Source organism: Mollisia scopiformis (genome assembly GCF_001500285.1).
Source record: "Mollisia scopiformis unplaced genomic scaffold LY89scaffold_32, whole genome shotgun sequence".
NCBI lineage: Eukaryota > Fungi > Ascomycota > Leotiomycetes > Helotiales > Mollisiaceae > Mollisia > Mollisia scopiformis.
This window is the reverse complement of record NW_017263612.1, coordinates 279,820-293,187: the sequence shown is the minus strand read 5'-3', so window position 1 is coordinate 293,187 and position 13,368 is coordinate 279,820. Positions and strand designations below refer to the sequence as shown.

The 13,368-nt window shown below is 47.6% G+C and overlaps 4 protein-coding genes across 4 annotated transcripts; all 4 read right to left on the bottom strand.

Moving 5' to 3' along the window:
• Positions 1-766: 766 nt before the first annotated feature.
• On the bottom strand, positions 767-1,999 carry LY89DRAFT_599598 (uncharacterized protein; the record flags this gene model as incomplete). The annotated part of the gene is made up of 1 exon (XM_018210103.1): positions 767-1,999. One exon carries the CDS (start codon positions 1,997-1,999, stop codon positions 767-769), a length of 1,233 nt encoding a protein of 410 aa, XP_018062850.1.
• A 5,070-nt stretch (positions 2,000-7,069) lies between these two features.
• Positions 7,070-9,261, bottom strand: LY89DRAFT_764630 (uncharacterized protein). The gene has a single exon (XM_018221644.1). The coding sequence runs from the start codon at positions 9,055-9,057 to the stop codon at positions 7,237-7,239; it is 1,821 nt and encodes a 606-aa protein (XP_018062849.1). The 5' UTR covers positions 9,058-9,261; the 3' UTR covers positions 7,070-7,236.
• Positions 9,262-9,645: 384 nt separating this feature from the next.
• LY89DRAFT_599526 (uncharacterized protein) lies at positions 9,646-10,603 on the bottom strand (the record flags this gene model as incomplete). Its single annotated transcript, XM_018210097.1, has 2 exons — positions 9,646-10,209; positions 10,253-10,603. Coding segments are annotated over 2 exons (915 nt in total), but the record flags the coding sequence as incomplete, so codon positions are not given.
• Positions 10,604-11,575: 972 nt separating this feature from the next.
• LY89DRAFT_331873 (uncharacterized protein) lies at positions 11,576-13,365 on the bottom strand. Its single transcript, XM_018206795.1, has one exon. It carries the CDS (start codon positions 13,177-13,179, stop codon positions 11,659-11,661), a length of 1,521 nt encoding a protein of 506 aa, XP_018062847.1. The 5' UTR covers positions 13,180-13,365; the 3' UTR covers positions 11,576-11,658.
• Positions 13,366-13,368: the final 3 nt, after the last annotated feature.

Here is a 13,368-nt window from a genome sequence, read left to right as displayed (position 1 = left end):
ATCCTCCGCTGTCACACCAGCGTCTCTCTCGCTACCTACAGTACCGACGCTCGAAACAACCCTTCGCCGTGCCGTCCAGTCCTCCTCACGTTCACTTTCACAACCCCATCCATCTTGACCCTCCTCACCCTTCCACCACTCAATGCCAGTCAACCATAATCCACCCCTCTACTCTCTACCCCAGCACAAGAGGGGAAAAAAATCTCACCACGTGCCCTCTTCGCTTCCCTCCCGTCCCGAAAAGTTTCCGACGCGCAATCCTCCTCCCTTGACGTCCCTCACTCACTCACCTTCATTCTAGCCAGCCACCTCACCCTCAAAGGAACCGAAATGAAGGCCGTGGCTCAATCAAGAATGCGACGTGCAACAGAAAGTCCCTATCTCTGCGAACGAACGAGCGAGCGTTTCTAGTTTGCTGGACGGAAAGGGAGTGGTTGGTTGGGAGTTTGGGTTCGGTGTTTCACGATGGGAGAAGGAGGGAGGAGGGAGGAGGATGGGCTTGTTAGTTGACGAGCCACAATGTTATTTGTTTGTTTGGTTTCACTGATCCTCACTGCACGAAAGAAGTCTGTTTGTCAAGGATACCAAATTTTCGATTTCCTACTGTATATCCAAGATATGTTGTCCCGTCTCCCAACACCAGTTTCCCTTTTCGTTCGCCCCCTATTTGTGCGCACAAGAAAGTATGTACAAGAACGTAATGTCTTTTGGCTATCTGTAACGAGCGTATTGTTTTCATCATCATTTCGTATCACCCCATATCTTCTTACACAAAGCTAGCGAACGTCTCTCCCAACGTGCTCAAAGTGGTACCGGAAGTGAGCAAGATGCCGTCTGAAGCCATGAAGTAAGCGTACTTGGCAACCATGTCGCTGCCGTCCAAGAAAGGAATGACTTCCTCCAAGAACGAGTTCTGCTCATCGGTGGTGCCAGAAGCTTGGAACTCGGTGATCCAGAGAGGGCGGTTGCCGCCTGCGGTGTAGGCTTGCTGGACGTAGGATTGGAAGTCAGCGGCAGTTCCGCCGTTGTACCAGTGGATGGCAACTGCGTCGATGGTGCAGGAAGTGCAGGCGGAGATGAAGTTCTCCAACCAGGTCAGACCCATGGGCGATCCTCCGTTGGTGACGGCGGGTGAGACAAGGGTAGCCTTTCCAGCGAATGGCTCCATGAATGTCTGCCATCCGGTAGCGGCTTGAGAGTATGTCAAGTCTGATTGTCCGGAGTAGTCAGGCTCGTTGAATCCCAAGAGGGCGGTGGATCCAGCAGCGATTGCTTTGGTAGCGATGCTGGACCAGCCATCGGTGTTGTCAGAGCCTAAGCCCCAGAGCATGGGGATGTATTCAAGGCCGGAAGCGATAGCGTCGCTGGTGGACGAGGCCCAATTGTATGCCCATGAAACTTCTGAAGACGAGCTGAAAGCGTCGGTGAGGGATGCATCGTTGAATGCCAATCCACGCTTCTTGGATGACGAGGATGCAGTGGTGGCAACAGCGACGGAAGATGTGGTTTTCGAGGTTGTTGGTACAGGTGTGGTGGATGCCTTGGTGGAGAGGGTTGTTGGTGTCACGACTGGTGCAACCGAGGTGGATGTAGGAGCCACAACGATTGGAGTGGAGGAGCTCGAAGCAGTGTGGATATCGCTCACATGGGTGTTCTGGATGAACACCGCACCAGTCGAAGAGGACGACGAAGAAGTGGACATGGCAGAAGAAGTGGTAGCTGGAATCTCAACAGCAGAAGATGTTGGAGTCGCAATAGGGGTAGCGGAAGAAGCTTCGCTAAACAGAACTGGAGTACCGGTAAGGATACCGGTTCCAATGGCCACAGGAGCACCGGTTTCGTAAGATCCGTCGGGCATCTCTGTCACAGTTACTTCCTCCGTAACCATGACAATGTCGGTATCGATGTATGTAGCTCTCTCCTGAACAGGGGCAGCGAAGACTTCTTTGACCAGCAAAGAGGAGGCCAGGATGGCGAGGTTGGAAAATGTAGTGCGCATATTGACGATGTTAAGTTCTAAAGTCTAGAATTCAAAGTTGTGATAAAGATCGGGGGTTTTGGGAATGATCGTTCGGTTGTTATTGTGTTGGCGTTGGTATTGTGACTGTCGGAGTGAAAGCGAGTTGACTCTATCAACAATGGTAATCTTTGTGCAAAGAAGGAATGACTGATCTGTACTGTAGTACAATAGTGGTAAAGGCACGCAACTTCAAGTGCGACCGAGTAAAAGAATGAAAGTAACTCCGAAAGTTGGGGTGAAGAGCAAGAGAAAAGAGAGGTTCGAAAAGAGCAGATGTGAAGATATCTATAGGGTGATGGGTCCTCATCCTCTTTTTCGCTGGCGCCGGCAAAGCCAGCCCGTATCAGCCCAAGTCACCAGGATGTGATCGGGGACTAGAACTGCATTTGGTCAATCAGTCGTTGTTTCGAGTGGGGCGTGAACGAGTGCGTCTCCCTTCCCCAGCATGGCACAGATCTCTCCAGGGTCCAAGAGAGGTTCTGTTCCTGGCTTTGCCTTCTGGAGCGAGATGCACACGTCGGCCTTGGCAATCTTACCTGCATGGTGGATCTGGGGAGTTCATCTCATTCGCAGCTCTGATGAGGGATGAAACGCGTCCTGGTGGAAATTCACTTCCGTCCCCTGAGCGTCGAGGTTGATGGTTCTGGTGGTTCCTGACTAGCGATCCCAGCGGCGCGCATCCGATTCAGGGGAGCCGCTGATGGGGCGCCTTTGGCGGATGGTGATTGGGGAGATGTTCAGCGCGGCTTGTTTCGAAACCACACGATAAGATGAACAGGCCTCCACTGCTTGTCTAGGTATCACCCATGTTCTAGACCTGGGCGGGTGCGAGGCGTGAATAATGAGCGAAGCGGATTTGCGCCCTTGCATGTTGTGTGCGTGAATTTGTGGATGCAGGTCCACGGAGAGAAGAAAACAGAAAACGAACGCATTCGTAAGCCAAACAAAGGCTTTCTCGGCAGACTCAGCGAGTTACCTTACTTTTCTTACCCATGATCCTCCTTTTCTTGGTCTCGCCTTCGAAAAGTGATCGATCCGGATGTTTGGTTTTGTCTTAGGGAGAAAGTTTTCTCGGGAGCCAGAAAGAAGAAAGAAGAGTGAGTGAAGTTTGGATACGGCACGGCAGAGAAATGGCACGTTCCCTTTTTCGGCTCTGCTTCTGGCCAAATTGCCCAAAGCGGAAGGTCCCGACATGTGATTCCCCTTTTCCAGTCTAATCACTCTTCATATCACCAACATCTCTACAGTAGGTACCGTATCGATAAGGCTTCAAGATTAATTAATTAATTAATTCTCAGCCCTTCCTAAACTCATAATAAATTATTAAACTCAATCCTTCCTTCCTTCCTTCCTTCGCAACACCAACTCCAACTGACAAACTGCCGCTTCAGCGCCCCAAAAGTCTATTATCAGAATCCTGATGCCAAGATAACGCCCCCAAGCAGGTACAATCTGACCGCGTTCTGCAGGTACCAAAACACCTATCCTATCACCATCTTTGCGACCTGCACCTACCTGCAGCTTCTTTTTCCGTTTGCGTTCCTATAGGGAGCGAAATTATTCTTGTCCTAAAAGTTCTCTAGTCCCGCATACGAAACAACTCTTGCTCGCTTTCGTCTGTGGTTTTTCTTTTACTCGCGCGCTGAATGGAAACATGAGGCCCTTCGCTTGGGCACCATTCAGAGGCCACAAGAGGACCGACCTTGAGACGACACAGGCCGAGGTCCACACCACCTTCAGAGTTTTCCAAGGTTCTTTGTTGGCAGAGTTTGTGCGTGACCTTGGAAGACGTGCTGTCGTGGCCAAGCTTGTTGTACGGACGGTTCTAAGTAGATGCTGTGTTGGACGGGCGGATCCTTCTCGCATCGGTCCGCCGTCGCTGATCTGTCAGCACAGCAGCAGGTCGTGATTTAGCCTCGACGACGCTGCTGTGTCATGTCATGTTGTACTTCCTGTTTAGTCAATTTCTATTCGCATTCTCATTGGATAGGAAATAGACTCGAACTTCCCGTTCCGTTGGAAAAGTTGGACAACGAATGAATTTATGGAAGACTTACATTTTCTCCACACCACCATGATGATTTTTTCAATTTTCTCTAGGTACGTGTCGTTGCAGTATTACTCAATCACACGAATGTTTTTCTGTCATGCAGTCATCGATGCAAGTTTTCATTGAGGCATTTTGGTGATTTGTTGGATGGGTTGGCCGATATTTCAGGCTGGTACAAGAATATATCTCCACACCACCATCACAGAGTTTTTTCTGCACGCCTCACTGTACCTGCATAGCCAACTGTTACCGAGCGGTACCCGTTTAGAGGGAAGAATATATCTGTGCAGCATTGTACGACTGAGTCAGATCCGGCAGTTCTTGCCCAAGAACTGAACAATCGTTCCAACATTTCATGCGGTATCAATTGCTGTTGTGGATGCCAAAGCACCTCATTTATCAAGCCTGCGGATATCTTTGGCACGAAACAAATAGCAAGCATCTGAGAAAAGTCCAATTGCTGCCATAGCGCCTCGAAATGTTAGTTTTAGTCACACGTGAAGATGCTCTGTGATAGATCCCATCATCTCAAACCCCTATACCCAGCCCCAAATACCAACACCGCGCCCCAACCTTCCATCTAATCTCAATCTCAACCCCAAACCCAGAACCCCAATCCAATTCCCAGGCCTCCGGGAAATTACCCGCTTGCCGCAGGGTCGACGCGTGGCTGCGGCACATCTGCCAAGAAGGGCAAAAGAAAAAGGAAAAGGCACGTGAGACAAAGGAGATAGATGTTGGGTGTTTTGAGATGAGATGTGAGATGTGATCGTGGCGTGGGATCTGGGCTTAGGGTTCAGTTTAAATTGAGGAGTGTTGGTTATTTTATATGAACTGTCACTTCTCGTCATTACAGTGTTCGAGGTATTCACTGTGACCATGTATATCGAGAAATGGTTTTCTGTATGATTCGAGAAGGTTTTCATGCAGGGAGAAAAGTATCCCCAATGTCCATTGATGCCAGCGCGGATTGCGCAAGTAGTGCAAATCGCGCGAAATGCGAGGAGAGTTGTAATTTCGAAATGCTGTTTTAGAATTGAGACGAGGATAATGCGTGAATTATTACTTCTTATCCTTCGAGATCTTTCTTCTCAAATAAGTTATGATATTTGCAGCGACTATTTGAATTGAAGAGCTTTAAGCATAACAAAATTTTAGTGAATCTCCATCGATATCAGCGCGAGTAGCGCAAATTGCGCAAATTGCGCAAGTAGCGCAAATCGCGCGGAATGCGCTGAGAGCTGAAGTTCAGCACTTACTTCGAAATAGTCTGCACAAGGCGATGCGGAACTATTAACGTCTCAATAATCGTCGCATGGTGAGGAGAAAGTTCTCGTTCTGCAAAGAAGTTTGATGACCGGGAATTCAAATGCTGGCCTAAAAACCAAAATTTTCCAACATGTATGTCCTGATGTTTGCATGATACATAGACATCTTTAGTGTGCTACTTTTGAAACGAGTGGATTGCGTAGTAGTAGAGTCTGGCAATGCAAGAAGACTCCAGCATGCGCTGAATGTCTGGCAGAAGTACCGATATTTTGAGCTTCTCAATATACACGTTTCTGTAGAGATAATTACTATAGTACATCAATTCCATCTACCACACTTTCTCAGACAGACATTCTCGTGTTCAAAAGTTGGGCTTCTTAGCCTTTCAACATATCAAGCTCAAGAGCCCAGCCCGCAGTCAAGACTTCATCTTTGAGAAGCTCCTCTGCCTTGTTTCAGATCGCTCGTGCTCTATGTTGTTGGATAGAAATTAAAAACTAGAACGCGAAAGCAAATTTATATCCTTTGACAAAGTATATTATCACGTGCCATTTTCTTCTTTGAAAAACCTGGAGGTGAATAGACGTGTCCTACGCCCAACTATCTTAGCTCGTCTTGAGGTCTTTACAATTTCTATATAAACACAGATTTCTGTTTTTGTTATTTTCTGGAAGCAAGAGCCGGAGACGAACAAAGACGAAGGTGAAGAACCCTCTCAAGGTCGGGCCGTGACTGCGTGTTGCGGTGGTGCGGTTCTCGATAATCGCGAAGATCTACTGATGTGGGAACGCCGTTCCATAACAGGGCATCTCGCGTCTCTGATTCTGCGATAGCACGGGTCTGCAGAAGGTCTTGATGGCTATGTGCGCTTGGCGATGAGCTCATGTTTGGGGGTTCGACCTGGGTAACGTTGTGTTTTGGCAAAATAGAAATCGGGTTGGGGGAGTTTCGATCTGGATAGTAATGATTCTTTGCTAAGCTGGATGTCTGGGTTGACTTTAAAAAGTGGTGGAGAATTACAGGTCTGTGGCTGTGACAGCGGTCCAAAAGTCAACAGCAACTGGAAATTTAGTAGCAGCTTGGAGCTTGACAATTGTCATACATGTGAGAACTATGAGAATGTACTTTGGGGAGTGTGATGAAAATGACTGTCAACATCTGTCTTTGTCGTAGCATCTCGTCTCTTGATGGGAATTGGTTTTGGGATTCTCAACTCTTTCAATAACTTGTCTCTCGTAGTTTCAAACAATCACATCCAAACCTTGTCCGTCTGCCATCCCAAAAGTCACTTCTCTCAGGTTCACCCACAACTTTTGACAACAAAGCCAACTTGACAGCGGAACTGTGCTTGACAACAACACTTAAGCTGTCAGCAAAACCAATCTGACAGCAAAACTAACCTTGACAACAAAACTAAACTTGACAACAAAACTTAACCTGACAGCAAACCCAACTGAACAACAACAACAACCTGTCCTCCACCTCATCCACCCCTACAAAAAAGAAACGTCTCAAACATGGGCAGATCCGGGACTGTGTCACCGGATGCTGACGCACCCAGAGCCCGGCCCACATCTGCATCTGAATTTTTATAGGCTCCACTGACTGAACTGGAGCGTGAGCGCTGCTTATATCGTCACTAGCGTCACGCTAGTGGACTTCTTGCGTGATAAGGGGTGAATTTGGAAGGTGCTGTATCCCTCGGCTTCTTTTTACATGTAGTACGTATAGTTATGATACAATATCGGTCCTTCCCCAAGGATCTGTTGGCATGAGATTCTCGCCTCGAAATTGAAAGAAAAACTAACAAAGAAAACTTTGCAGAATACGGACTCTTTTCAAGGCATACTTCTTTGTGTCTTCTTCCACTTCATCGCATTCGCCTTCGTACCTTTTGTCAAGATGCCGTGACCTTGTTGTTCCGAGACATGAACTTGGCCACCTTACCCGCAAATCTTGCACTGGGCTCATCGATTACTCTTGTAAAGACATCACCTGCCCAGATGACACCAATAGTGTTCCAAACCATCGCCCAATAGAACCAGCTCATGTATCTATCTTCAATGTCAGGCCCACCAGCATCCCATTCAGCCCAAGCAGGAACCAGGAATCGAGTCCCCATTGTAAACAAGACAGGTCCATGCATCAGATAAACTCCGAAAGAGATACGCCCTAAATATCTCGAAACACAATTTGTGAATAGCCACTGGAGGCGAAAGCTTCTGCAGGAGGACTTTAGGCGCTCGAATAAGGTTGGGCGACTTTCGAATGTTGGGATGTGGCACGCTTTGGTGGAAAGGGAAAGAGAATAGACAAGCAGAGCTGCTCCAATCATCATCCATGGGTTGCGCCTCCCACCTCCGGGGGACATGTAATCGGTGGAGGACTGTGACGTCCCGAACCAGGATATGATGAGGCCATCGATACCCCATGGGTCCTTTAAACCCGAGAGGGTATACATGGCAGCCACGAAAAGAATGTATGGCCATAGAACATAAATGATCTGGCGGAGTGAGGTTAGGATGTTGAGCAATACAGCCAGAGGTCGCTGTGTTCCAACGCCGCTCACTCTTGACCATGACGACCATTTGCTTCCTTGATCAAGATGTTGCATTTCAATCATCGGTGGCTCTTCAGTGGGTAGAAACACTGCGCCTGGTTGGCCATGAATATGTAGGCTAGCGTCTTCTTGTCGAGCGGCAATATGTCGCTGGACATCCATATTCGCAATGATGATTCCGCTGATGAACAAGAAAAGATCCCATTTGGCATAAGAGGAGACATAAATATTGAGTCCGCACAAGAAAAGCATTCTCCAAGCAGGAATAAGGTTTGCTGAAGCTAACACGGTTCCATATGTAACCCATGATCCTCGAATCTCCAATGGGATCGTCCACAAATGTCCGTTGTAAGGGGGACTGTATATCGCTTCTTCGACGCTCCTGAAAGGATATACAAGCTCCTTAAGATGAAGCCACCAATCCCCGAGTTGAAGCGAAAGGGTCGGGAATCGTGTCGGAAATACATTGAATCCAGGTGGATCATGCACGAAGAGATCGTTGTAAGCCAACAGCGCACATAAAAGAGTATTTGCGGCACAAGGAAGATAGATTCTGATACATCTGCGAAATACTGAACTTGCGAGACTATCGAAGGCTTCTGATCTTTGGTCGAGTGAGATCTTCTTCAATCCACTGTATGATAGAACATAGCCTGATATCACAAAGAAAACCGCTACAGCCGCGCCGCCGGAGAGAAAGACTCGAAAAATCGGTAACTGCAGAGTGAATATGTCGCTTGGCGATTGACCATATTGGTGTTTCAATACTGGAAACCAATTGACGATGAAGTGATTGGCGTACACGATGACAGTGGCGATTCCGCGGAGCCCGTCCATAAATTCGGTTGGAGAGTCTCTCCCTCTTTTGTCGGATGCTGCATTTCCGACTGCAAGGAAGCCAAATCGAGGGATAAAACTTGGTATAATAGCATCGATTGTGATCCAAAAGATAGTGCAGAATATAATTGAAAATTGTCCCAGCAAGGCAGGAAGATCGACTGACGACAGATCATCGTCTTCCTCTCGAACATTTCGCGAGTCTCGAGGGCTGGTTCCGGGCAAGGTCGATTCGTTGTCGAAGTAGAATTCCTCGATCAAAGCATCACCCTCTTGAGTTTCCGTCTTCGACCTGCACTCGCTATCCTGAGCGGCCATCATTCACGAAGCAACAACGAAAAGAAAGTGTGAATTAAAAAGACGAAACGACGATATGAAAGATGTCAGGGAACGAAAGGATTCTGCAAAAAGACTCTCCTGAATCCCTTGGAAGATAGTGTATTGTTTTTTCCCACCGTCTCATACACCTGTCTCAATACTGGCAATCCACCTTACTCCCCTTTTTCAAAGTCTAATAAATGGGCGTACTTTGAGGGCTGTTTGGCCAGTAGAGAAGCGGCCTTCAAGCCAAAAAATTATCAGATACGGTCCGATTTTAAGATTCTGATGAAAAGTCTTGTATTAATTTGCGTTTCCGGGGGTTACAAGTATGTGCCGCCCCCAATAACGCCACGTTTAGGCGCCTTTGCTTGAGAGGAGTATCGGAGGCACGGGTGATGTTTTGAGAAGAAAAAGTTGGTAAACTTCAATTTTAGAGTATTGGATGTGGGATATCAAAGTTCTACCGTTTCTCTCCTGCTTGACAAGATACCGGCATTCAGATATTTCTTGGGGCAAAGGCAAAGCAGAAACAAATTACACGCACTGGAAATCTTGAATATGTTCAGAACAGAATTGATCAGCCAATGCCTACTGGCAATGGTCATAACTACTGTATTGTATTCCATCGCCCCATTGTGACAGCCGTTCGATGGTCACTTGGTTGACAGGGCGGTTCTGTTTGGTGAATATCGTATCCCAAGGATGTATCGTCATGCCCCAATAATGATTCTCGTACAACGGATCCAACGATTCAGCACAGATGTCCTCATAGCGAGTACCCTCCCTGTAGGTCCCGTGTTTGACAGGACCCCCACCTAGGTCTATCACCTCTCCTCTTGAAAGTGGTTCCCCAAACCCACGATAACTGTACATCATCGCTTCAACATCGTATCCCGCCGTCCTCATAAGCCAAGTGGCATGTACCTCGACCGAAACAGCTTCCCAGTATGAATGAGGACATGAATTGATTCCTGGCCTTTCCAAATCAGGAATTTTGGCACCCGGACCACCCTTCGGCACTGTAGCTTGGTACTCTGCTACCAACTCGTCTGATGGGTTGAGGAGGACTTCAAGTCCAACGCGATCGAGTGCCCAGAGCATAGATTGAACGTGGGGAGTAGTACCCTGACAGTTCATTGTCATTCCAATGAGCTGACAAGATCAGTAACATTTCTCGCATGGACGACGAAAATACCTTAGTATGGTTTGTCAATCGATTAAGGTAAACATCGCTCCAGCAATCCGTGCTCCATATGGGGAAAAATGGACCTCGGACACTAGCGTTCATCATGATGAACCTCTGGTAATTCTTATATAGGTCGTTTGTCAGTAGCATTTCTGCGAATCCTCCGAGATCGTAGCAGTCATTTGGACGCTTTATGAATCGAATGTTTCCTTTGTTTGGCAGCATCTTCTCAGCGTCGGTTGGTCCGTTAATGAGGAACAAAAAGTCGGCGGCATCGTGGAGAGCATGATCGAGGTAGTATCTGAAGTTCGCTCGCGCATTTTCAGACTCGAAGTAGGAATATAGAATCAAGGGTCGATCTTTGACGGCAGGTTCGGTAATTTTTGGTTTAGACACACGAGTCGTCGAGGTCGGAGCTACAAACGCGGATCCTAGAAAGGGAATGGGCTTCGATGTTGTAGACGGACTCAGTGAGGACACTAGCTGACCCTCCGATAGATCTTGATCGTACTCAACCTCATCGACCAGACCCGCCGACTCTGTACGGGGCTCCTTCAAGTTAGCTTTTTGAGGAGGGAGGAAGGGAAAGATCACTTGCCGGTAAATTCAAAGCCACTGTCCAGATTAGGATGAGCAGCCCAAGAGCAAACAATACGATACGGCCATTCCCAGTTTGCTTCAAGACTGTCATAGTTTTGCCTCTGGTGTTCGTAGACCAGAGGTAACCAGGTGAGTTTTTGCGATCATGAGCAGAAACTTTCTTTGAGAGCTGACGAAAGGCAAAGGGACTGATTTGACTCGCGAGATAAAAAGCATGTCTAATTCCTCAAAGATGATAGGGGTTGACTTTACCCATTTAGGGAACGTGAATAAATCAAAAGGGAGCAAAAGAAAGGCTGAAAGACTTGCATGCGCTCGGCGCAACCACGCCGGGATTGGGCAGAGGCGTATTGATTTGGTGGGAAAAAGCAATTTTAGTCTCGAGAACCTCCGCCAGGGGGCATACAAATATGGCTCTCTGGAAGATCAAAGAAGCAAAGGGTCTCAGACTTAATGGATTCATTTGTGTGGTACTGAGACTTCATCGCAACGATCGCTGAGTTCTGACCGGGATTCTGACTCCTGATAGTCAGATATTGCAGCACAGCTCCTTTAATGCCCGTTTGGCTTGAAGGCGTCAAATAGCTCGATGGTGTGGCGTTCGCTATGTGGCATGTTTCATGTTTCACTTCAACGTCCAGGAGAAACATAAAAAATCGTGCGTTCCTTTACTCCTCCAATCAATGCCAGAACCATCTTCCTCTCGTCACAGCTAGTCTTCCGAGAAATAATAGTCGACTTCGCTTCTCGGGACTCCTGCTGGGGAGTGCCCACAACAGTGACTGCTCACTCCAGCTGTGCTTGGTAACATAGTTTCAAGGAAAAGTATCCATGAAATCAGGCCCATCTATGATGTATAGCTTTTGAAATGTATCTCCGCTAACGACCAGATTGTGTACCCATTTCCGGTGACAACATGTCGCAGGGTCAGTGCTCTCTGGATAAATATTTTCTCGAAACCACTTCTGAGGATCATCATCCATCACTCGTTCATAAACCAATTGAAGTGACATTGTCGATTTCCAATGGCCAAGGAAGTAAGTCGAGCTTCGTAAGACCTCCGAGTCGACTGCTCCTTTTTGGTCGAAATTAAAGGAGTTCAATATCTCCAGTCGTTCGGTGTCCTCCTTGAGCAAGGACCATTTGTCGATTACTGAGAAGCCATGCGGCCGAAGTAATTGACGAAAGGTCTCAATAGCATCTTGATCTCCGCAGCTCACATACACCGTCGATACCGCCTCTTCACTCTCCGCGCTGGTGGCCAGTATGCTTTCGACAAAACGCTGCATTTGAACATCCACAGGTCCCCACGATGCTGGTACGTCCTTTTCCGCTCGAAGATGCACCCCGAAGAAAGGCTTCTCGTCCAATTCCGGATGCGACAAGATTTCCAGGCCCATATTCACCAAGCTTGGGCTGTTTCTTATGGTTTTGATCAAATCTTTCCTGATCGTTGGGTTCTCGTCACAGCGAGTATAGTTCCAAGTGAACATGGCATCTCCATAATTGACCAAGACTGGTTTCATCGGATCGATTTCTTCGCGTTTTATGTCGCGTCTCAGAAGTTCAGTATTGACTGTGCAACCGAAGGTCGTCTTGGTATGCGATGGATCCTCATGAGTGGGACGATATGGCATGTTCACCACTGTTGCGCCGTCCATGGAATTCTGGCAGAACTTCATCTGAAGCTGGGGGCATTGTTGCTGTACTTCTGACCTGAAGTATTCGATGTCGAACCAGAGATCGGGACAAATGACATGTGTATTGGCAAGCCCCAAATTGTCCTCGGCCCTCGCGGTGATCGAGGGGATGAGAACTCCTGCTCCAAGATCTATTGCCAAACGAACACAAGTCTGGAATCGATTTCTCGCATTTGTGAGTCCCCCAGAGAATGACCCTCCATTGTCTCCGATCTTCAAAGCGTGATTGTGGCAGTGTAACCAGAGTCCGTCTGTCCACTTCGTTTCTTTGCAGAGTTTCGACAGGCTAGATTCTGGTACCGTATCTACAATGATGACAGCAGTGCTTTGAGGCAGTTCTTGTGGCTTGGGCTCTGAAAACTCGTGCCTCGCCATAAGAAAGAACACCCAAAAGAAGACCCAAAAGACGCTGAAGACAAGTATTATTTGAGTTCGCTTTTGAGCAAGAAAGAGGAGCGATACAACTTGTCGCCACGAGGTCAATAAGCGTTGACTGGAATCGTAGATCCGAGCGTTACTGATTCCTTTCTCTTGCTCTTCCAATATATCTGTAGTGGAGTTGTGCTCATTTCGGGATCTGGTTGGCAGTGGTCCCTGATCGCTGTGGCCAGAGGTGAGAAGACTAAGAAAATCCATCTTGGTCGATTGTATTCCTATGGCGAGTAGCCATATCTTCAAGATTGAAAGAAAAATGCGTCTTTGGATGGCCGGTGTCTTCGGATGGCATGGTCTAAAGCGTGAACAAAAGTAATATCATCATTTTATAAAATGACTGTCTCACAAACGCCAACCTGGGCCATTTGGCAATCCCAAACCACAATCAAT

What these genes read in the sequence shown, in the direction of transcription:
- LY89DRAFT_764630 (XM_018221644.1), bottom strand. Translation starts at nt 9,057, where the DNA reads ATGATGGCCGCTCAGGATAGCGAGTGCAGGTCGAAGACGGAAACTCAA.
- LY89DRAFT_331873 (XM_018206795.1), bottom strand. Translation starts at nt 13,179, where the DNA reads ATGGATTTTCTTAGTCTTCTCACCTCTGGCCACAGCGATCAGGGACCA.